The sequence below is a fragment of the Chelonoidis abingdonii genome, chromosome 1 (assembly GCF_003597395.2).
Source record: "Chelonoidis abingdonii isolate Lonesome George chromosome 1, CheloAbing_2.0, whole genome shotgun sequence".
NCBI lineage: Eukaryota > Metazoa > Chordata > Testudines > Testudinidae > Chelonoidis > Chelonoidis abingdonii.
In genome coordinates, this window is record NC_133769.1 from 293252838 (window position 1) to 293278535 (window position 25698).

Here is a 25698-nt window from a genome sequence, read left to right on the forward strand (position 1 = left end):
GTATGAAGTTGTGGTCCCTTGTTGGATCGTCAGAAGTGAGGAGTGAACCCCATCTACCTGGCTTTAGAAGTATTAGCTCAAACAATAGAGGCTCAGAGACCCCGGTCTGTTAGCTTGAAGTCAACAGTAGATTCATACAAAGCTGTTTAATCCAGCCATTAGAGGAGGACAGAGAGCCACACTTCAAGAATGGGTTACAAAATCAGTAGCTGCTGAACATAGTACTGAAAATTTCTGAAGACAAAGATAACAATCAACTGCTATGCTGCAATCAATTCTGACCATTGTATCTCATAAAAGATATAGAGATGGGTGATGAAAATGATTGGAGAAATGGAAAGGCTTTGCTCTGAAGAGACAGGGAGAAGATCAGTATTGTTGAGTGAGAGAGGAGATGAGTAAGAAGGGATGTGATAGAGATGTACAAAATAAAGTATTCATGTTTTCTTTTTCTCATACCGCAATAATGAGATAATAAAGGAATGTGAAAGGCAGCAAAACTAAAACAAATAGAAGAAAATACTTTTTTGTTCAACCATGCACAATTAGCCTCTGAAATTCATTGCTACATGTTACTGAAGCCAAGAGCTTGCCAGGATGCAAGAAGATATGATATTCATATGAATGAGAGCATCCACAGTTACATTTTTTTTTAAATCCTCAAGTTAGGAAGAGACAAACCCTCCATGCCTCCATGGGATTAGGATGAAATTTCCCCTACAGTGAGATTATACCATAATTGTCCATTTTGTGGTTAAATAAAAAAATAATTAATGGATATATCTTATCTCCTAGAACTGGAAGGGACCCTGAAAGGTCATTGAGCCCAGTTCCCTGCCTTCACTAGCAGGACTGAGTACTGATTTTGCCCCAGATCCCTAAGTGGCCCCCTCTCAAGGATTGAACTCATAACCCTAGGTTTACCAGGGTAATGCTCAAACCACTGAGTCATTGCTCTCCCCACACACTTTGACCTTTCTTTGAAACATCTGGTACTGGTCACTGCTGGAGACAGACTACTAAATAATGTACCACAGCTCTTTGCTGGTATGGCAGTTCCTGTGTTCCTAAATAGATTGCTTGGGAAATAACACAAATGAGCTCCTCACTGTGTCCACCACTGTTTGTGCAGATAAGCGGCACCTATTGAATTTGCCCCTGTGCAGTGGAGTGCAGAAAGTAGACCAGATGAACCATCTAAGCAGCAAGCAATGCTGTGGAATGATACTAGGAGGGCTGTTTGCACCATTGGGAAGCAATTCCTATCCGCATTGTTGTTGTGCTGATGGAAATTTACAGGGAGGGAGATGGCGATTAGTCTGGTTTGAAATCAAGTGTAATCGAAACAGTCATACCACCTATACACCATTGGGAACACATTTGTGTATTATTGTGAGATGTGTTACAGGGAAGACAGAGGGAACAAAGGGTGATTATCACATCAGAATTCTCAAATGCATGCAAGACCTAATAGACACAATCTGCATGTGGCCTGCCTCAGGTGGCAACACCGGGCAGTCATAGCCTTGCCTGCTATTTTGTCAGCAGCAGTCTTACTCTGTTTCGTTACAATGTAAAGAGCTCGACTTATTGAATCGAATTCATGAGACAGCAAATCATTTGTAAAACAGCTGTAATCCACAGCTTTTAGTTTTATCACATTCAGACTTCCAAGTTACATATATACTAAAACTAAAGATACTATTTTTAGCTCAGAGAGGGGGGAGAACTAAGCATGAATTCTTCCATTTAATATGTAATATAATCTGATGTGCCAATACTAATTAGTGCTGTAAAGTAGCATAGGAACAGGAACCACATGCCAACAAGACTAGCAGTAGCTGTATCTCAGGGGAATCACCCTTAAATCTGTCCAGAGACAGATCTATTTGATGTGCTTGTCTTGATTTTTTTTTGTCCGTATAATAATAATAATTAATTAAAATAATAATAAAACTTACTGGCTTTTTCTGCTTCTTTTGAAGCTACATTATATTCAAGAGGACTAAACAAACATATCAAGGCTTTTAGCATAACATGGTACCTCTCAAGACAGGTAAGTAAAGGAGCAGAACTGCAAGTTTGGACCAACTCTTACATCTGACACTTGAATGTTCCTTAAACTTTTAACGGCCAAACTTTTGAAAGAGTTCAGCTGTTCACATTTAGGGCCCTTAATGGGAGCTGCAGCTGATGCATATGTGAGAACTTTGGCACTTGTGACCATCTGGCCCTAGTTTCCTAGAAATGGCATAAACACTGAATAAAAAGCCCCGTTTTCTCTGACCTATTACATGATACTGCAAAGTATTTTGGTTAGGGTGTGGTTAATGACTGCAGTAAAGCTGCAGAACTTCTCTTCTATGTGCAGTAGTTAGTAAATAGTTCAAGATACTAATCATGCAAGCAAAAGTACTTACCTGTATTTCATTGTGCCCTAGCACTATACATGGGCAGTGTGTATATATATATATACACACACACTTCTCAGAATATAGGATCTATTTCTCAATTATTTTGTTAAATAACTGAATAAATATTTTATAGAATATTTATTGAAGATCAAAAGCAAACAAAGTATACTCTTTTTCTTTCAATATCCTCATGTTTGCAGAAGATGTGTGTGGGTCTGATCCAAAGCCTTTCCCATCTTCAATATGCTTTGGATCAGGTGCTAAGCAGTCGTCTGGCATGTTACCATGGAGAAGTATAAAAGAACCAACTACTAAGTTAACACTTTCATGCCACAGAATGCAATCTGACAATCATCTTATATCCGTTATAATTTTGGACAGCTTATCTGTTATTTATGTGTAAAGCTCTGTTAGTGAAAAGTTCTTTGGAGAAGTTTAAATAAATTTTAGGAAATCTGATTTACTTTGAAGCTGGTCAGTGGGCTAAGGTAGGGTTAGGAAATGAGAAGTTGTTGAACTGTTGTTGATATTAAGAGGAGCTTCTTTTAAAGTGATGTTTCCTGTCTTAAAAGCAATCCTCTGAAACAAAACTCATCCATGACTAGCATTATGGTGATTATTTGAGTTCCCTGCTACTCTGTTCTAAGGAAAACAAACAAACTGCTTTAGTCCTCTCTGTTGTAACACACCCAGTAATCTAAATGGATATTTAAAACATATATTTTAAAACATTTATATTTAGGATAATTTCAGTTCAGTTGCTTAGCTGAATATGATAGTTTGCAGTGAAAATGCTAAGAAACAAGAACTCACTGCTGACTACCATAGATTATAAATGCAATATTTGCATACAATCAAAATTAGATTACAATTATATAGAATCAGATTCTAATATTAAAATATGTATTATGAGTTTTGATTTTTTTGTTTTAGATTGTATTTATTGAACTGACTATTCAAAAAGAAAACTGGAAAAAATAGGGAATAGAAGCATGGTCTTATGATGAAGACATTGAACAAAGAACTGAGGAGTTCTGATTCTGGCTCTGACACTTATCTGCTCTGTGGTCTTGGGAATAGGGCTAATATGCCTTTACCTACATAAAAGGAGACTCATGAGGATTAATCATATAATGTTTAATGTAAATGAATATTATTGATATTGTTTTACTGAATGAAAACTGAGGCAAAGAGACTTTTCTCAGGTCACACAATGAATTGGTTGCATTATGTGAAATATATCAGAGTTTTTAAAAACTATTCTATATAGCTCAATCACAAGATATTGCTTGCTTCCGAGAACTGGGCAGATTTTCATGGGAAGGTCTGAGGGCACATGCTTGACACAAAGGCTATCATTCTGCCAAATGTCAAGTCCCTGCTCCAAATCATGGAAGTGCCAGAGCTTCTCAAAGTAAAGGTTTCCAGAATTTTTTAACAGACATAGCAAGATATTTTTCAATAGCCTCATTCTCAGAAATGACTCACCAATTTTGGATGAAATTTTCCCATAAAATTCAGCCAGAGGCAGACAATGCAGCCTGGAAAATTTCAGCCTCATCTAATGGGGTCCTGGTCCAGGACTGGAGCTTCTAGGTGTTACAGTAACACAAATAATAAATAATAATATAATGGGAAATGTTGAACAACCTTAATGGTAGCTGCTGCAACCAGCCCTGCCTGTACGTAGTGGATGCAAACTATTTGGAGTTCAGTATGCCACTTGATATGAAGGCATCATGAAGTCTTGCCATCAGAATTAATTTGCATTGGTTGGTCTAGGAACATTTTCATGTGGACTGAAAAATATCTGGACATTTCAAATAAAGGTAACGATAAATAACACTGTATGATACTGTGGAAGGTTCTGGTGAGGTGTCCCAAGGATCAACATTAGGTTCACTACTGTCTAACATATTTATTGCATATTTATTTATCTTTCACGGAAGATAAAGAACATTTTGAGATTCAGAAATGTTCTAAATTGTGTGGTTTTGCAAATATCATTAAGGTCTGAAAAATAAAAAGGAACTTGGAGAGTTTAGAATTAAGGGCAGTAAATAATAGGCTCAGATTGGAAAAATGAATACACCTGGTGGAAAATAAATTGAAACATATCTATATATAATTGGAAAGAGAAACTTGGAAAGCAGTAATGCTAATTGGCCTGGGATAGCGAACCACGGCCAATGGGAGCTGCGATTGGCCAAACCTGTGGACGCGGCTGGTAAACACACTGGCTGGGCCTGACATGGTGCTTACCCTGGGGAGCCGCATGCCAGAGGTTGCCAACCCCTCCAGTAGTACTTACTTGCGCAAATAGTCCCACTGAAATAATTGGTATTATTCTATGATATTTTCTGCCATTTATTTATAAGTTTTTATCATTTATCCTGAAACTGCAGTATAGGTACAGGGTCCAGAAATATATTATAAATATGCTTTGTGTACTGTTCATAAGCAATATTCTAGACTAGGCCAAACACCATTATTGGTTTATGCCTTTTTTAGGTTCTTCTTTCTCTTAAAGTATTACCTTGTACCCTACCTATAAATTACTGTGCCATGCATTGAATTTCTCTCAGTTTCTCCCTTTAATGGAGCAATTTAATAATATTGTTAAAATATAAATTATACATCTGTGCTGAACATCTAGCTTTTTAAATACATTATTGATGCAGGTTTGAGGAGAGGATCAATGACAGCAGATAGAGTTAGGCTATGACTACACTAGCACTTTTCTCAGTATATAACTTATGTCACTCAGGGGTGTGAAAAACCCGCCCCTTTGAGCCGCATAGATACAGTGAGAGAAGTGCCAGTGTGGACAGTGCTATGTCAGTGGACGAGTTCTCCCACTGACATAACTACCATTGCTCACTGGGGGTGGTTTAAGTATATCGACAGAAGAGCTCTCTCCAGTCAGCATAGAGCAGCTACACGAGCGTTCTTCAGTGGCACAGCTGCATCAATACAGGTATGCCACTGTAAGCTTGCTAGTTTAGATATGACCTTAGTAATGCCAAAGAGAATGAGTCTTCACATTCAAGAAATGTATCACTTTCGTCTTTCATCTGCCAAACAACCCATAGTATAAGTAACATTGGCTTTGAAAGGAAGTAGTCACCAGCCTTTCTTCAGTGCCAGTGGAGAAGTCCTTTGGTACTTCTTCTGTGAGCCTTGGGAATGGAGGTGGAATTAACAACTAACTTTAATACTCACTCAGTCTTTAGAAATACATTATTTAAACATAAGTAATTTGAAAATGAAATGTATTTGTGTTCACTGTTAAACTTGTGTTTAAAAATTAATGCTATTTGGAAGATGATCGCTTTTCCTTCTAAACCACTTCCCCCATCTCCAAGTCTGAGCTGTTGCCAAAGATATGTTGTAATTGTGGCATATGTTCTTTTCTGTTGCTGTAACAGTATGATGGCACAGCCCAATTAGTATATAATACTTTAATAATAATACCTTAGTGTGAATAGGCAAGATATGGATAAGTAAAAGCAATATTATCAACTAGTTTAAATTATTCATACCAGGAAACTTTAATGTTATCCTCCTGTTTATGCATGGTTAGTTTTAAACTCAATCTTCCCATCTCTTTTTAAATTGCATCTTTTTCTGTAGGTCCTACGTACATATAAACACAGCTGTATTGCAAAGAACAGTCCTGAATTAGCAGGGTCATGGAAATGCTCTAATAGTATTAACATGCCTATATTTTATATTTGCATGTGTGTGTATATATATATAATGTATGTGTGTTACTACTATTAGAGTATCTCCATTATATACTTTATATAAACAAGCTTTATAAAAACAAAGTTGTACACAGGGGCCATTTGCAATACACAGCATGTGTGCTCAGTTTGGTTTTTGCTCAAGAAACATACCAGTAATGAAAATTTTATTTCTAAATATTCAGAGCTCAAAGCATCCATTTTGAAATCAAACATATAAGTATTAAGCTGAGGCAACTGCTTAATATTCTAGTTTCAGTGTTACATTGACCTTCCACAATGTGTTTTCTCAATGGCTCTTATCATGCAATAGACAATAAGCTCTTTGGGACAGTGAATTTTATTTTATTACATTTTATTTAGTTACATATGTGTACATAACCATTTACTCAGCATGGCACTCTGGCCCCCCTGTAGAGGCTGGGTTGATCAATGTGCTGTAGCCTTGACCAAGAGAGCTGAGTCTCTTAGCTTTTAGAGCCAGAGGTTGTGGGTTCAATCCCCGCAGTTAATAACTCACCTAAGGGTACAGTGTAATGTGCACAGCGCCTAGCACAGGGAACCCCAACCTCTGCCTCCTAGGGGTACACATACACAGAACCTAGCACAGTGGGGCCCAGGATCTATCTGCAGTCTTTAGGTGACAACACCATACATATAATACTTCAGTTCTGCCACAGCCCTATGACTGTAATATGACCTAAGGTAAATTACTTCAGACCAAAATTTTCAAGCTTTAGTACTTAGTTTGACAACTTAGGATATGTCTATACTGCAATTAGACACTTCCGGCTGGTCAGTGCCAGCTGACTCAGACTTGTAGACATTCGGGATCGGGCTGCAGCCTGAGCCTGAACATCTGCACTGAGTTATACAGACCCTTAGTCCAAGTCCCGCAAGCCCGAGTCAGCTGGCACAGGCCAGCTGCAGGTTTTTAATTGCATTGTAGACATACCCTAAATCCAATAACTGGATAACTAAGTAGAATTGCGAGGTTATTAATGTGTACTTAATTTTTAAAAGTCTCTATAACATATGCAAAGTGTTTACAAAACATGTACACATTTAAATTATATCCTTCTCTCCCACCCTTTGCAGGTTGCTTGTCCTAGATTATAAACTCTATGGGGCATGGATAATTTCCTTTGTGTAAGTTACCTATAAGAATTGAATAATAATTTAGATTTTATGTTTCTAACCTGAAGCACCCGCGTTTGAATTTTTTTTCCTTTAACTCCTTTAGGGCAAATCCTTAATTTGTAGAAATCATGGTAGCTCCTTGGAGTTATGACCACTTACTCAGGCTGATGATTTGGCCTTGTGTGCCTCAATTTCCATGTTTGTATAATAGGAATAATACTATTAACCTATTTCATAGATAGTATTTGTAAAGCACATTAGATCTTTGCCTGCACAACGTTATTTAAATGAATATTATATCTGATCATATGACCATTCAGTAAGAAACGTTGCACTCTTAAAGGTGTAGTAGTAAAATTTAGCTTTCTCTGAGCTTAATGGGCCTGAGTCTATGTTGCCCTGAACCCTATGTAGTCATTCACACAAGTGCAAAGTGATGAATTTGGTAGCATGTAACATCATTTTGCATTCATTCTCCCTATTGTAAATGACTGCACAAAGTGTATAGGTAACAGTGAATAAGCCCCAGAGAAGAAGATTATAAAATTTTCTCTACCCACTAGCTATTAAATTTTAAAATGGCAGTTGGAAAAAATGTAGATCTTTGTTTTGTGTTAACTTTTTGTGAACCATTTTTTATTTTACTCTGCCAATGAAAAGTGAAGAGCATAAGACAGACACAGCGTTCTGGGTTTTGCTTTTCTTTAAGTGTGATCATTTAGGTAATGAATCTAAACAGAGTAGTTCTGCCATCCTAAAAACACTTGAGGCAGCAGCCTTAAGTGAACAAACACAAAAGACTGTTCACTTGGTAGTTTTAGAGCATATTAAAACTTAAGCAAAGTTTTCAAAAATGAGTGTCTGAATTGGACTTACATATCTTATTCTATACCCATCTGGGTACCTTTCAGGTAAAATCAGTGGCTTTAGCAAAGTCTCCAGTGGACTTCATGGAGTCTCTGTCTTTGGGTGGTAAAAACTCTTCATGGGATAGGGGTTTTGTTCTTGACATTTTTAGATTTTATTAATTTACTTTAATTTTTTTAAGGTTGATTTGTTTCAGAGTGGGTTTTTGGGGGGGGGGTGGCGAGTTGGAGCTTTCTGAGTAAAATGCGTTATCTCTATTGTGAATGTCATGTCCATCATGGAAGGGCCTTTTCAAAGATATCTATTTTATTACTTTTAAAAGAAAGTTAATTCATACAATTATTAAATTAAACAAAAAAAAGTTTTGCACACAAGAGATGCTGTTGGTGAGGGGTGGGGAATAACCCTATTCTGAACTCTACTTATGTGGCTCTTTGGAATGCCAAAAGACAGTGTAAACTGATTGTGTGTTCAAGCTTTCCTATTTCATGAGTGCCTTGGCCAGTCCTGAGAGGATGAGGAGGAGAAGCTTGCCTTCTTCATGGAATGAGTTGTGTCGAGCTTGGGGAACTCATTTAAATAAGTCTCCACCCTCATCTGCATGAAGAAATAGGAACATTTTCCGTTTTAATGAGGGAAAACTGAGCTATAAGATTAAACTATCCTTAAATCCAATCTTTCTACATGCATTTTTTTCTTGTACAAGAATTTCAAGTATATCATTGTGTTACTTAAAGCAGAATTAGTTGTGCTATGCTAAGTCATTTTCTTTATTTGGAATCTAGTATGATTTGTTTTGAAAGTGAAGCATTAGGAAAACCATAGTAAGATATTCTTGAGATATGTCTACCTACGGGATTATTCCGATTTTACAGAAACCGGTTTTTGGAAACAGATTGTATAAAGTTCGAGTGCACGCGGCCACACTAAGCACATTAATTCGGCGGTGTGCGTCCATGTACCGAGGCTAGCGTAGATTTCCAGAGCGTTGCACTGTAGGTAGCTATCCCATAGTTCCCACAGTCTCTCCCTCCCATTGGAATTCTGAGTTGAGATCCCAGTGCATGATTGGGCAAAAACAGTGTCGCGGGTGATTCTGGGTAAATGGGTAAATGTCGTCACTCAATCCTCCCTCCATGACAATCATTTTGCGCCCTTTTCCCTGGATTGCCTGGGCAGATGCCATAGCACGGCAACCATGGAGCCCGTTCAGCCTTTTTTCACTGTCACCATATGTCTACTGTATGTTGCTAATAGATGCGGTACTGCAGCGCTACACAGCAGCATCCCCTTGCCTTTTGCAGGTTAGCAGAGACGGTTACCAGCCATACTGTACCGTCTGCTGCTTTGCAAGTTGACAATGATGGTTACCAGTTATATTGTACCGTCTGCTGCTGTCATGGGTGCTCCTGGACAGCCTTGGTGAGGTTGGCCGGGGGCTCATGGACAAAAATGGGAATGACTCCCCAGGTCATTCCCTTCTTTAAGTTTTGTCTAAAGGGAGAGTCAGTCCTGCCTAGAATATCAGGCAAGCCTACTAAAGAACCAGAGAGGCAAACAGACGCTCCGGGTCAGAGCCCCAGACATCCTGCAGAAATGATGAGCTGCATGCCATTCTAGGGGTGCCCCTGCAACAACGCTATCCTTTGTTTCCTTCCTCCCACACCCCTCCTGGGCTACCGTGGCAGTTATCCCCCCATTTGTGCTATAAATTAATAAAGAATGCATGAATTTGAAACAACACTGACTTTATTGCTTCTGCAAGCAGAGATCAAAGCGAGGAGGGGAGGTCAGCCTCCAGCTGCTACGATATTCCAGGCAGGACTGAATCTCCATTAGACATCAAAGGGGAGAGGGGAGGGCAGCCTCCTGCTGCTATGATATTCCAGGCAGGACTGAATCTCCAGGAGACAAAGTTTAAAGAAGAGAATGACCAAGAATCATTCCCATTTTTGCCCAGATGCCCCCAGCTGACCTCACTGAGGCCAGCCAGGAGCACTCACGGGACAATGATGATGGATAGCAATCATACTGCACCGTCTGCTGTCCGCAAGGCAAGGGAAGGGAAGGGGATGCTGCTGTGTAGCTCTGCAACATCGCGTCTGCGAGCAGCATCCAGTAGACATACAGTGACATTTAAAAAAGATGAGAGAGGATTTTTTTTTCCCTTTGCTTTCACGGAGGGGGCGATAACATATACCCTGAACCACCCGCAACAATGTTTTTCACCCTTCAGGGTTTGGGAACCCAGCCAAGAATTCAAATGGTTTTTGGAGAGTGCGGGAACTGTGGGATAGCTACAGTCATCAGTCACCTCTCCCTCCGTGAGCGTACATTTCATTCTTTGGCTTTCTGGTACGCTTGTCTCAGCTCCTTAAGTTTCAGCACTGTGTTGAGTCCCTGTTGTGGTCTCTGTCCATTATAGCCTTGGAGATTTTTTTCAAATGTTTTGGCATTTCGTCTATTGGAACGGAGTTGTGATAGAACAGATTCATCTCCCCATACAGAGATCAGATTCATTATCTCCCGTACGGTTCATCCTGGAGCTCTTTTTTGACTCTGGGACTGCATGGTCACCTGTGCTGACCAGCTCTCCACGCTGGGCAAACAGGAAATGAAATTCAAAAGTTCGCAGGGCTTTTCCTGTCTACCTGGCCAGTGCATCCAAGTTCAGATTGCTGTCCAGAGTGGTCACAATGGTGCACTGTGGGATAGGTCCCGGAGGCCAATACCACCGAATTGTGGCCACACTAACCCTAATTCAAAATGGCAATACCGATTTCAGCGCTACTCCCCTCGTCGGGGAGGAGTACAGATATCAATATTACGAGCCCTCTATATCGAAATAAAGGGCTTCATTGTGTGGACAGGTGCAGCGTCAATTCGGTTTAATGCTGCTAAATTTGAAATAAACTCATAATGTAGACCATGCCTGTGTCCCCTAAATCTTGCCTGCCAAGCATGAAAATCAGAGGTGAAAGCTATGGCACTTAAGCCCACCCTAATTCTGACAGCACAGAGGGCTGAGCCCCATTGTGATGGAGCAAAAGTGGTTGATTGTGGTTGATTGTGGCTTGCTTTTCAGGACAAGTTTGATTTTTACTGTCCTTTAACTTTGCCAAAACAAAATAATTTTATGTGAAACTGCTCATGTAAAATCCACTGCAAGTGGAGAATAATGTGGGACAGTTTGACGGTAATCAGACAAGGCATTTGTGATATGTGATAATTCAAACAGTTGGAGGTTTTCTGATTTGTTCTTTTATCTTCTTGTCTTAAAGCCAGTTTATTGTATCAGTTCTAAACTTAGTTTATTCCATTGTCCTCATCAAGGACTTTTGATGAAACTTGTAACAACGTGTTTGTTCTGGTGAGAACACTGACAGGGAGCAAGAGGAATTTAGATTCTGACAGCTCTTTGTTCAGTTTATAAATTCCATTAGGCAGGGCAAAATAACTTCACAATAGTAGACAGTCTTTCTGGGGCTGAGTAACCTGTGAAGCTTGTAAGTTGTACAGCACCGAGAAGGGTTGCTGAAGTCAAGATTCTCTCTGGTCCTGCAGAGTTTATAGCCTCTGCTGGTTCTCCAGATCTGTTAGGTATCTCTGGTATGCAGAATTTAGAAGCCCTACATCGTTTAGATCATGGCAACCTTTGGCACGCTGTCCGCCAGGGTAAGCACCCTGGCGGACCAGGCTGGTTTGTTTACCTTCATCCGCAGGTTTGGCCGATCGCAGTTCCCACTGTCCGCTGCTTGCTGTTCCAGGCCAATGAGGGTGGCGGGAAGCAGTGGCCAGCACATCCCTCGGCCAGCACCACTTCCCGCCGCCCCCATTGGCCTGGGACGGCAAACCATGGCCAGTAGGAGCCGTGATTGGCTGAACTTGTGGACCCAGCAAGTGAACAAACCGTGCCAGCCTGCCGGGGTGCTTACTCTGGCAGGCTGCGTGCCGAAGGTTGCCAATCCCTGGTTTAGATATAGACAAGAACCAAGGAAAAGATTCAAAGGAGTTGTGAAATGACTGGAAGAGGCATGGGAGAGGACTTTAGAATATAGACTAAAGTATGGCAAGGAAAGGTGAAATTCAGGGAAACAGTGGGAAGGCAACAAAGTAGAACTTCGTTTCTGTGTAGATAGGCTTGAAAAGCATGGTATGAGGTGTCATCCAGCATATTTATACAATAGTCTTGAAATGCACAATAATGTTTTTGCTTTCTGAGTGTTTTTGTTTATTTTGTTCTTATGCTGTGTCAGATTAAATTTCTTTTCTAATCTAGTAGCAGTGGACTGATACATGTAGAGCTCCAGGTAGTATTTGTTACTGGCAAATTTATAAACAGAGCACTATAGGAAGTATTGATTTAAAGTTTTAAAAGGGAGATGAGACGTTCACTATAATATTGTTAAATGCAGAGGCAGTAACTTTTTAGTAAAAACCCTTAACCAATGAGGACCCACTCCTCAGACTACCCAACTTGACTGTTCCAGTGCCAATTTCAGCTGAGCACCAGGTCTCCAGGCTCTAAAAACCTGATGGTGAGTATGCAAGAAATACCCTCTCTACACCATCAGGCGTACCCAGGAATGCTGGAGGCTGTAGCTATGAGATAAGCAGAGCCAATGCTGTGTGAGACAAAGAGGCACATCACCATGTCATGTTGTACTCTGGGTCAGACCCAAGCAGCCCACTGAGTTACAGTGATTTGTCATCAGATCTTTTTGAACCCACCAACTTCACTGGAACCTGCCAAAGTTGTGACAATTAAGTGCACACTCCCGGCTCCCCACAACCAGACCTCCCTGGATGCCTGATGGGAGGTGAAAAAAATCCACCCAGCAATTTGGCAGTGTAGCTGTATGGGAAAAGTCTTTTCTAGACATCAAACAGTTTTTCAGTGCTAGGCCCCAACATCACCAGCTCATGTGATAAAGGTGACTAAGGGCAGGGTTGGAACGGAGCCCCATTGGCTTTTCATTCAACATTCTTCATAAGCTGAATGAACAGCTGAAACTACATTTTCCTCTGATCCCTTTAGCAATGGTATTCTGACCCTTCTGATTTGCATTACTGAATAAAAAGTGAGTAGATTAATTAAATTTAACTGTAAAATTCATTGTTCAGTGATAGGAAGGCAATAGTTAATGACATTTCTAGGAAGATGCCAAAAAATAACATGCTGAGAATTCAGCTATTCCCCTTGTTTAAAAATGCGGGTTAATACATTTTCTCATTCAAAGAGTTCCTGCTTTTTTAAGGCTAGAATAGTACTTCTTGGTGGAAAATGTTTGTTCATACCATACATTTCCAGGAAATAATGGTGATCTAATGTTTAAAATTTGAATTGAAACACAGCTGATATCTGAGCTTTTTGCAGTCTCACTTAACGTCCTCCATGACAGATAGAGATCCATACAGAATGGCAGATTCTTTCTGAAGTAGGTCCATGTCAAGCAATGGTGCAAAGATATGTGTTCCCATCCACCCGTACAAAATAGGGGGTACTTTTTGAGACTGTACCATTTTTATTTTACGTACAAGATTTCCAAAGCATCAGCGGCTTCAAATGCATACTGCTGTCTCCTACAGTGCATACTAAAATGAATTATTGGTATCCTGAATTTACTGAAGTACAGACATGGTTAAACCCTCTTCGTTTTTGAGGGTTTTCATTTCTGTTTTGGGAAATCCTTGTGAGGTTTGTTAAGTTTTCAAATGCAGTTTCACAGTTTAAGGCCAGTTCAGTATAATTGTATGGACATTATTGTTGTTACTGTTGTTATTTATTTGTATTACTGTAGCACTAGGAGACAAAGACAGGAACTAGGACCCCATTAGTGCAAGGGACTGCATATACCCAGAACAAAAAGACAATACCTGCCCAAAGGCATTTACAGACTAAGTATAAGACAAGAGATAACAGGTAGAGACAAGCGGGATAGTACAATGAGACCTTACTGGTCAATATGGTAGGCAGGGGTCTCAACACGCCAGCTATTCCAAAACACTAGTCAGAACTACCACAATCAAATGTAGAGATTAACCTTGCCAAATTCTGTGACATGATTGTGGTAGCAACCAATCCACTCTATATCATGTATGTAATTTTCATTTTTTTTAAAGTAAAAGCACTAAAAAGTGTTCAGTGTCAGGAATGGGTGAGGTTCTGTGGCCTGCAATGTACAGGAGGTCAGACTAGATGATCATGATGGTCCCTTCTGATCTAAAAATCTATGAGTCTGTGATTCAAGGTGGTAAATTATATGGTCAAAATGATGCATTTTCCTCTGTCCCATTCTTATAACTACTTACCACCTCACTGCAAGATCAACACAGAAATTCCCAGACCAGTGGTCCACGTAGCTCAGATGATGATGGCTAGTGCATGATGTTTCAAAGGAAGGTACAAGAGTACATAGTGAGCAATTACAGAATAATTTTTTCATTAAGAATATTTCTTTATAACCACGTTAGTCAGTGATTGGAGTATGCCCTGAAGCATGATATTTTCTATCCTGTAAGTGTGTAGAGAATTATCTTATCTATTGAATTGTGCATGTTCTCATTAGCTATATAATATAATTATTCTTTTGATTATTTGTACTGTAATCGCATGTGGAGGCCCCAACTGGCACGGGTGTACATTTATACACAGGTACATATACATATATATACATACACACACACATAGAGAGAGAGACTATCCCTGTCCCAAAGATCTTACAATTTTAAATATGCGAAGGGGACATGGGGAGGGCAAAAAAAAAGAAAGGAAGAAAGAATTGTTACTATCCCCAGGCACCGAGAGGCTAAGTTAAAATCAAACAAGAAGTATATGTCACAGCCATAAATGGTACCCACGTCTGCTTAGTCCCAATGCATCACTTTAGCCACAAAACCAGCCTTACGCTTCACTGTATAGTATAATATAAATGCCTAATCCTTCTTTAGAATTCTGCTAAACTTATAAAGTCAAGATCATCTTGTACTAATGAGTTCCCCAGGTTGATTATGTATTGTATAAAGAAAGTATTTCTTTTAATCAATTTACAGTTTGTTGCCATTCAGTTTAATTAGATGTCCCCTGAGAGAGAGAGGCTAAAAAGAAGGCCTTCTCTGTACAATTTGGTATAATTCATTATTTTATGTACCTGTGTTATGTCTCTTTATTCATTTCCACTCTAAACTAAACATTCCCATTTTTTTCACTCTTTCCACATACAGAAGTCTAATGCCTCTAAACATTTTTGTCATTCATGCATTGAATTTTTTTGGGGGGGAGAGGGAAGATGTAGGTGAATGCCGTTCAGATCATGATCAATCAAACCCCCCAAATATTCCTTTCCTGGAATGGACAGGGGCTTTTAGAATATCTCATATATTCATATTTAGGAATTTCAGGTGTTAGGTCTCCCATTATGATCAGATTATTATTATTTTATTACTCATATTATTATTTTACTTTATTTTAAATGTTGCTACTTTTCTTTCACATTATATCTTCTCAATGTCCTGGAATTTGTTTGTTGCTCAAAATGGCAATGGAAAAGCCTTCAACAAAAACAATTAACATAGTTTAATTCCAAAAAACCAGAAGAGGATTAATTGATTGTATGATACTTAGTGTGTCTGAAGCAATGGATTTTGGGCATTTCTTATTAGCTCATCAGCAATGATATTCTGAGATACTTAGCATGCTAGAGATTATGAGGCTATATTCTGAGCCACCTACATGTAGAAGAAACGCACAGAAAGGTTACTAATTGTATCTTTGTACGAAAGAGTTTTATTAGATTAAGTGAGGTCTGTAAAAGCCCAGCAATTGCTTTTTAGAGGTCATTTTGCAGTGTTGCAATCTGGAATCAAATACTGTCTACTATTAATGGTAAGCCAGTAGAGAAATGTTGTTCCGATTCAATGATGTGGAAATATTAGTTGGATTTTATATTGCTGATGAAGTATGCATATTTTTCACCTCATCCTTGATGTTTTGCCCCTTCAGCCATGAGCTGCCACATTGAACAGAAACAAATCTCCAGTGGCCTTAAGAACCAAGTGTGAACTGCATGTTAAATGTGCATTATCAATTAAATGTTTAAATTGTCTTAGCCAAATATTTAATATCAGTGACTAAAAATATAAAATGTTCCTTTTTTTCCCCCCACAGTCTCCAAATGTCCACAACTATCCAGACATGGAAGCTGTACCCTTGTTGTTAAATAACATGAAGGCAGATCCCCCAGAGGATTCATTATCTACAGACCATTTCCAAACACAAACTGAACCAGTGGACTTGTCAATAAACAAAGCCAGGTCATCCCCTATAGCAGCCTCATCTTCACCGGTTTCCATGACAGCATCAACCTCTCCTCCTTCTTCTACTTCAACTTCTTCTTCTTCTAGTCGGCCCGCTTCCTCCCCTACGGTAATAACATCAGTATCTTCAGCGGCATCTGTCCCATCAGTATTAACTCCAGGCCCTCTTGTGGCCTCTGCATCTGGTGTTGGAGGCCAGCAGTTTTTGCACATAATCCATCCAGTACCACCTTCAAATCCCATGAACTTACAGTCCAACAAAATGAGTCATGTGCACCGCATTCCAGTGGTGGTGCAGTCGGTGCCTGTAGTCTACACAGCTGTGAGATCACCTGGAAATATGAACAACACTATAGTAGTACCGCTGTTGGAGGATGGGAGAAGCCATGTTAAAGGTAAGACAAGCTGGCTTTGCATATCCCAGGCTCATTTGAAACCATTTGCATATCAGGAGCTATAAGCTTGGCTGGTCAACATTGTAAAGCATAAAGTAACCTGTGGTAGCTGAATAACAGTTCTTTTGAAAATGCTGTTAACTTTATAAACCTATTTTTTTCATCTGCTGAAGCTTATTTTACCACAAAGTTTAAGAAACCTTAAAACTAAAGAACAGATGGGTCCGGATTCATCCTTGGTGTAACTTAATTGGATTCAGTAGAGTGGTATCAGAGATAAACTGTGTCCGTCATGACTAATAATCATCACTTTGGTATTTGAGTGCCTGGCACTGAAATTAGGGAATATGAAGATAGGGAAATAGTAAAAAGCCACTCACAAGGACCGGGAGAAACAGGTAGTTGGAGTGGACTTAAGAAAGGCAAAGGAGAGAGAGGTTCAGTTTGAGAACAGCCCTGTTGCAGGAATATGAGAAGGGAAGGCCTCCAAAGCAAAAGCTAGTGACAGATGCAGAGTGGAAGGTACAGAACCAGGTTTCATTCAGCCTAAGGAGGGCCAGTGGGAGACCCTGCCTCAGGTTGTTTCTGTTAGAATGAACAGTAGAATGGAAGGAGACAACAGGGAATGTGAATAGTGCAAATCAGTTTTACGGAAATAGAACCCAAGATGCAAGCATGAAAGTAGGAGAGAATGCATGAGGAGAGTGTGGGCTGAATGGTGGGCCTATATTGAGAAAGATCTCCAAAGAGGAGGAAAATGAGAGTGGAGAACAGTTGAAGAGTTGTAAGGGCAAAGACAGAGAGCAAGAAGATGACACTGAAGTTATAGGAGAGGAGGAAATATTAGGAATTGGGAGAGCTGAAGAGGAGTAGTTTTGATGAGATGTGAGGAGGAAGGGAGACAGGAAAAAGGTGGAGGGAAGGACACAGAAAATAGATGTGTTTAGATCGGTGGTGGGCAACCTGCATCTGCCTAGATACTATGTTGATTGATGCTTTATAAGCAGAATGGACCAAGAAATGTTAGTGGCAATGGTAGGAATGTGAGGGAGGCTATAGTCAAAGATCATTGCATGTTGATAAGTAGAACATGATCACATCTCCTCCCCAGAAAATGAGCTTTTGCTCCAAGCTGCAGGGGAGAGTATTAATTGCTAATCTCACTTTTAGGGCTCATGAGACAGAAAAGCATTTAGCATTATGCTTTATAACATCCCTAGAGTTTCTTATTGCTTAATTAAGAGATTCATGCAGTCATTCCCAAAAGATTCTTTCTTTTGACTCGTCTGTCTATTTCTGGTGTAATATTATTACGTTTGTTAGCAATAGTGGGGTTTTATGGTTTTTAGTAGCATCATGGTGTTCATAAATCTTTGTTTTTCCCCTCCCATTGCCTCAGTCTCCTAGCTTTAGTATGGAAGTCAACAAGCCAAGCCTTTTGCAAAAATGGAACTTACCCTCCTTATAGGCTCAGAACATGCAAAACTAACTCAGAATATATCTCTTTTTTTGTTCTGACACTGGAAATGATGGTGGGTTAAGACATTTTATTACACTTTATACAGTGACATAATTTTAGGGCCCTATGCCATTATGTAAAAAATGATAAATGAAAGCAGCATGGTGCAACATACTGTAAAATAATTGTAAAATAAATAATCTTGATTTGATGTTTTGTTTTGGAGTTTTCCACTGGGTTTGAGCTGAATCTGATCTTGAGCTTGACGAGTATTGTCCTAAGGTACAGAAACTGTTGGTTTACTTTTCAAAGGTGGTAACTGGCAATGGTTACAACTACATCTGTAGTCAGTACTTTCCCAGTTTGTGAAAGTGGAAACTCACTACCCCCGTTCACCAGCAAAATTCCAGAATTTAGTGTGCTGTAGGGATTTCAGCCCACAAGCTTCAGATGCAAACATACTGAGCTACCCTGACAACCTCTCCTTTGTGCTATTATTGGCAGAGATCATTACCCAGCACCACTGCACCTCTTAATGTTCAGCTAGAGAAAAAGAAGGGATTAAGCTGTCCTTTAATTTTTTTCTCTTTAGCTGCACCCTTTCTGCTGTCACTGATACTTTTGATAGAAATGTACAAATTAATTTGAATAATTATAATAAAAGGATAATGATAACAATCTACAATAGGTAGCCATCCTTTGTTAGCTCTTTCTGGCATGTGTTTTCTTTCTTTGTTATGTAAACCAATACAAATAAGAAGGGCAATAAACAGTATATTTTGCATAAATTAACAGCTAAATCTTAGTTTCATATATGCACATCATAGTTTAAATTCAATGGTGAGCTTTTTCGGTTAACGTACGTAATAAGTATATATGGATAATAAAAGGGCATTGCTCTGCAAATTAAACTGGTGTCAATATCCTCGAGTCAAATGAATGAGACATGCAAATTCAGAATTATCTAAAACAGGGGTCGGCAACCTCTGGCACGCGGCTCACCAGGGTAAGCAACCTGGCAGCCTGGGCCAGTTTGTTTATCTGCCACGTTGGGATCCGCGGTCGGCTGAACCTGCCGATGCAGCAGATAAACAAACTGGCCTGGCCCATCAGGATGCTGCCCTTGGCGAGCCACGTGCCAGAGGTTGCCGACCCCTGATGTAAAATCTATGTGTGCCTTCAACTTTCGCCTGATGGTTGATCATTTATATCAATGTAAAAAGTAATGTTTAGAGACCAATTTTTCCCTCAGTTAACATGAGCAATTGTCAGTGGCAAAATCTGGCTCTTAATCTGTACATTCTTTGTGCCATGCATTTATCTAAGTCAAAAGTAGCATTAGTGTTACTAGGCTCAATTCAGGAAAGTGCTTAAGCATATGCTTAAGTCGTGTTGACTTCATTGGGACTTAAGTACATGCACTTGTTTAAGTGCTTTGCAGAATAAATACTTTTCTCTATCAGTGCCCATAGATGTTATTGTTGAGTGTGCTTTTTCCTCTTCTTCTGTCTCCTTGCCCAGCCACCCATCCAGCTACTTTTGTTTTGCCTAAAAACGCATTTTGTTTTTTGTATATTAAGAAAACATTCCCTTCCTCCCATCTTTCTCTCTAACATCTCATCTCCAAATGATCCTTTTGCCCAAGCACTGAAACGTGCTTTCTGCTCCAGCCGCCTACATTTCTTCCCCTAGCTCTTCCCTTGAACCATACAATCTGGATTTTCTTCTCTCCAACAAAACTGCCCTGATTCCTAACTACTACCTTCTAGCTAAGTCAACAGGACACTTCTCCATTCTTAGTCTGCTTGAATACTCTTTTCCCCTCAATACCTTCAAAATCTCCTCCTCCGCTTTATTCCTCTTATTCGCTGTCCTGATTCTCCTCCTTATCTTACCAACTACTCTTTTAGTGTCATCTTTGCTATCTTCTATCTCATCTCATGTCTGAAATGCCCCATTTGCATGTTCCCCCATTATCTCAAACTCTTTCTCCAAAACTGAGAGCCAGGTGTGAATGCAAAGAAAGATAGACAGACTTAATGAGCGGAAGCGTGTGTGTGTGTCTGTGTGTACAAAACTCATGAATTCCCCTTTGAAAAACAATTTTAAAATTCAGACTTTTTTTAGGTTTTCGTTGTACAGGAGCTGTTCCAACACTTACTTATTCATTTTACTGGTTACTGGCCAGTACACAGAAATTTGAAAACATACACAGTATCCAAATGAAGCTGCAGTCTCATTTCTGTGCCTGCTATAGTCTGACTGTCACACCGAAAGTGTTAATACAGCATTTTAGGACATGACATCTCCTTTAAACTTTCAGCTATTGTCTTATTCATTTACATGCTTTTGCGGGGTGGCATGGAGTAATTACCTACAACAAAGAAGAAAAGTCCCAATCTGCAAACAGAGCCTGAGCCTGAGAGGTGCTTAGAGCCCTTAGCAGTCAGTGAGAGTTGAAGCTGCTTAGCACCATCTGGGGGGCCAGCAGTTTGAAAAATCAAACCCACACTGACTTAGACGCAGTCATGCTGTGCATCCTCACCGGCCATTGGCGTCAATGGGACTTTGCAGACTATTATGGAACAACACTGTATTATTAATAGGGAGTTTCAGAAAGAAAAATCTTATTTAACAAAAAAGTTGGCTTAATAAGGATGTATAAAAATATTTGATGGCACCTTGATAAATTGAGGGGTAGGAAGTGACCTCCCAATGTTAATGTAGGGAGAGACAAGGTGGATGAGGTAATATCTTTTATTGGACCAGCTTCTGTTGGTGAGAGATAAGCTTTTGAGCTTACACAGAGCTCTTTTTCAGTTCAGGAAAATTTACTTGGAGTGTCACAGCTAAATACAAGGTGGAACAGACTGTTTAACATAACACATATTTCAAGGGACCACTCAAGATGAAGTGGCCTGGCTAAAGGTCTGAATAATTTACTTCAATTTTTCTATATATAGTACAAGAAGGTATAGATATAGAGTTAAGAGTATTATTTCCAGTGGGTCCTATCCCACAGTCCTTTCTCAGGCAAAGCTCCCCTTTACTTCAACTGATGTTTTATCTCAGTAAGTGCGGCAGGATTAGGACAACTACATTGTGATTTATCGACAACTTTGGGAAATGCTTTTGGTGACCACTATTACTATGCAATAAATACTCCTGGGGGAATTCTGCACCACTGCGCTCACAGAATTCCTGTAACCCTACCCTGCTGAGCCCCCATCACTCCTCAGTCTTGGGGAGCTGCATGTTCTCTGCACCCACTCTCTTGCTTCCCTCCCCCATCACTCCTCAGCCACGGGGAGCTGCTCCCCCATTCGCCCAGCCTCTGTGCATCCAGAGCCCCCCATACCCAAATGCCCCCTACAAACCCCCTGCACCTAAACTCCCACCTTGCCCAGTGCCACCACCCCTGCATTCTGATCCCTGCCAAACCCCTCCCTCCTGCATCCAGACCACCACCCCTGCACCCAGACCACCCCCCACTGAGCCTCCCGCACTTGAACCCCCACCCTGATGAGCCCCACCCCATATACACCTGGACCCCCCACACCTGGACTCCCCTGCTGATCCCCATCACCCTGCATCTGGACTCCCTGCTGAGCTCCACCCCTTGCATCTGGAGCCCCCACCTGGCATCCAGGCCCCTCTGCTGAGCCCCAACCACCTTCACCCAACCCTCCCTGCAGAGTCCCATTTCCCCAGGACCTGGAACTCCTCTATCCCAACAAGCCCCTGTATATCCAGATCCCCCATTGTGCCACTTGCACCCAGATTGCCCCACACAGAACCCTCTCACCTCACACCTGGATCCCCCCACACTAAGCCCCTCCACACATGGATCGTGCCAGGCTGAGCCTGGCTGCCCACATCTGGTGCACCTATCACAGTGGGACAGGGCCCTAGGGTGTTTCTGGGGCAGGCCCAGCCCTTGCACTATGTCAGGGTCAGGTGCAGCATCACCATCAAGTCCGTGTCCTGGGGTAGGGGGCTGCAGGGCGATCTCCCTCCTCCATGCAGCCAGTGGCCTGTGCTCCCCATTGCCATGCTGGAGCCTCCACAGTTATTTATTGACAAATAAAATGTGCATAATTTTGTAGAATTTTAAATTTTTATTAATTTGATGCAGTATTTTTAATTTTTTAGTGTAGAATTCCCTCAGGAGTAAATAAAGTATTCCAACGTGTTAAAGACTCCTGAAAGACTTGAATAAAATATTTTTGTTCAGCAATGGTGACTGTTGATATAAGGCAGTGGTCTCCAAACTGTGGGGCACTCTCCCCCCCCAGAAAGCGCAGAGGAGGAACATTCGGGGGATCATGTGGAGGGGCCTGGGACAGCCCCCACAGAAGGTGGGAATGGAGTGCCCCCTAGCCCTGCTCTGACCCTACCTCCAGGCCCAGCTCCATTCCGCCCTAAACCCAGCCTCAGCCCCACTCCACCCCTGCTCTGCCTCAGCCCAGTTCCTCCCTCATTCCCTCTCCACCCCCAGCCCAGCTCTGTCTCTAGCCCCAGCTCCTTCCCCATCTCCAGTGTAGCCTCCAACTCTGCCTTCAGCCAAAACGCCTCTGCTGAGCCAACTGTGCAGTAATGGAGGTGGGGCATAGAGAGATTCCATAACTGGTAAGGGGGCATATGACAGGAAGTTTGGGCACCCCTGCTGTAAGGGATAAGTAAGGTTTAGGTAGCATCTGTAGTTGACCTATACTTAAGTTTGCCTGATATTTTATTCACTTGCTCATAACTTTGTCAAACTTTATCCATTTGGGCTGAAATTTTCCATGCCAGGTGTTTGCTTCTGACCCTGCCAGCAGGTAGGGGATCTTGGGGGACAACTACTGCACTGGTGGGGTGCAAAATAAACTTTATTAAGAAAATGCAAAAAACAGGGAAAATTTAATTGTGAGGGGAATGGGGTTTGTTAAGGTAGACAATTGGGGAGGGGTTTCTTTTAGTAAATAGTATAGGGAGTTTCAGTAGTGGGGTACAACACAGTGAAGTACAATACAGTTGGTAACCAATTAACACTGAAATATAAATGTAACAGGTAGCTAACAATTTCTTATGTAAAGGGTGTGTTACAGCAGCATATAACCAACTAACAGTTATGGGAAAATGTGTTAAATATCCAACACATCTAGGTAAAGTGTGTCACAGTGGTATAAATGTAAAATGTGAGGTGTGTTAGCAGAGAAAAGGGTAACCAATGGGGTTTTTATGCTGACTTCAGAATAAATTGAGGTTTGGGGCAGCGGAGAAACAGACTGTTAAACCACAATTTATACAGAACACAGCAAATCTTATCTATGAATCTTACTTAACCAAGACTAACACAAATTAGCAGTAACAGAACACAGTGCATACAATTTTAAACTTAACTTACAGAGCACAATACAAACATATTCCTAACCTAACTTTAACCACGAGCTATGGCAAAGGAAATTACAACTTATCTAGACTAATAACCTGATTCTAATAGGTGCACCTTAAGGCAGCATGGGAGGGGGCTGCAAAGCCTGGCAGCGCAGGATACAAGTCAGGAAAGGCACAGCCCAGCAGCGCAACACGGCTTATTTTTAGCAGCAAAGGCGCTGCGGAGCAAGAAAACAGATTATAGATACAGACCAAGGAGTTAGCTTGGGTCTGTCTGCTTGGGAAACAAGGCCAGCAGCTAGGACAGGGTGAGCCTGCAAGAGAGAGAGCTCTTACCAATCCCCAGGACAGCAGCAAACATAGAGAGAGGAACAGCAGTAGCATCGGAGGATGGAGAGAGGACTCGATTCGCTTTCAAGTATCAGGAGATCTCACAGGCACAAACTTGTTGTTCATGGGAGGGATTTTTAAAAAATGGGGGTACGTCAAAACAAACAAGAGCGGAGAGAGGCCCCCCAAAAGACCCCATAGCTGATCAGTCCAGGTGGCAAACCAAGGACTTCTCCGGGGTCTGATCAGAAAATGTCTGGTTTTATAAAGGCAAATTGGGCAGTTTCCCACCAAGTACTTTTGATTGGCTCCTCTTGATACAGGGGAGGAGAGGAGGCAGGGAAAAACCTGCAGTGAGCATAGGCATGCACTGGGCATGTTCTGAGCCACAGGTATGACTCATATGTTTAATTAGTTGGCCACTTCAGGTCTTGCATTTCTGGGTAGCGCCCCCCATCATCCGAGCCCGGGTCTGAACAAAGGAGTCAAACACAGAAGCAAGAAGCCCCTTCTCTAGGCAGGGCAGTGGCTCCAGTTAGTCTGTACAAGCCATCCCTATGAATAGGGCTATGACTTTAGTTAGCACAATGGCCAGGAGGGGCAGCCACACATGAGAAACAGAAAGGAGAAGGGAAAAAGGAATGCTAGCAGGGGGACCGCTGTGACAGACAGCTTCAGGCTGATTTTGGGATTTGGCAGTTTCAGCTAAAACTGTTCAGCAGTTTAGGAGAACAAGATTATAGGAAAATGTATTGATTTGTCATGTTAAAAAAATTGTACAACTGTTTTGTTGAGAAGTTCTAGCACCTCCACGCTTTGGCTCAGGAACTTGAACTATGGCTGAGGCTGTCACCCTTTTATCAGAGATGTGGCTTTTGCCCTCCCTGTGAAAACTTGCACAAATGTAGCCAGTTTATGAGCCTCTGAAAAAAATCTCAGTTCACACATGCTCAGATAAATGGTCATGTTATAGTCAGGCAGCTAAATTCACTGGAAGATCTCATCTGCACTGAGCTCCAACCCCTCATAGCTCCTACGCATCAACTGATTGGTGCACATCATCCCCACAGAGCAACTGAGTATGCTCCATCTGTGGGCACCAAGGAGGATTTTCTCTTAAAATGTTTTTCCTGGCTGCAGTGGGAAACTTGTGCTAAGCACAAGAACTCGGGATAGGGAGACTTTCTCTTCTGCTCTCAGTGATCCCCCTGCTGGTAACTAGTCAATATGAAAGAGAAAGGAGAAAACAGCCTGACTTGAGTCCAGATGGACTACATCATATGAGGAACATATTTCACATGTAATTAAAAAGTTGTCTTTTATATGTTCTCCAGTAGCTAATATATTAATCACTAAGAAAAACATTACTAGTTTGGGTAGGTATTCCCTATATTTACAGTAGGAAATACCCCATTACTAGACTATTTTTACTCACTGGTAAGTTGGTAATAGAGTCTTTTAAGCTATTAAGGATGCACTCCATAGGAGACTGTTTGTCTTAAGTAGCAGTTTATGCTATAAAGTTAGAAACTCAACACTAAGCACTATTCAATTTGTACCATGACTCTAAAGGTCAGGTAATATGGGTCTATATAAACTATATTTGTTGTTTTATGTGGAAAGACTGATTTTTCTGTGTCTCTGCATCTCCA

At 40.9% G+C, this 25698-nt stretch overlaps 1 protein-coding gene across 2 annotated transcripts in view; it reads left to right on the forward strand.

Annotated features, from left to right (window-relative positions):
• Window positions 1-25698, forward strand: part of KLF12 (KLF transcription factor 12) — a 369879-nt gene that overhangs the window by 216404 nt on the left and 127777 nt on the right. For both annotated transcript variants that reach the window (XM_075061546.1, XM_075061547.1), the window contains exon 4: window positions 16335-16878. In XM_075061546.1, the coding sequence (XP_074917647.1) occupies window positions 16335-16878 (544 nt within the window). The remainder of the gene's footprint in view (window positions 1-16334; window positions 16879-25698) is intronic.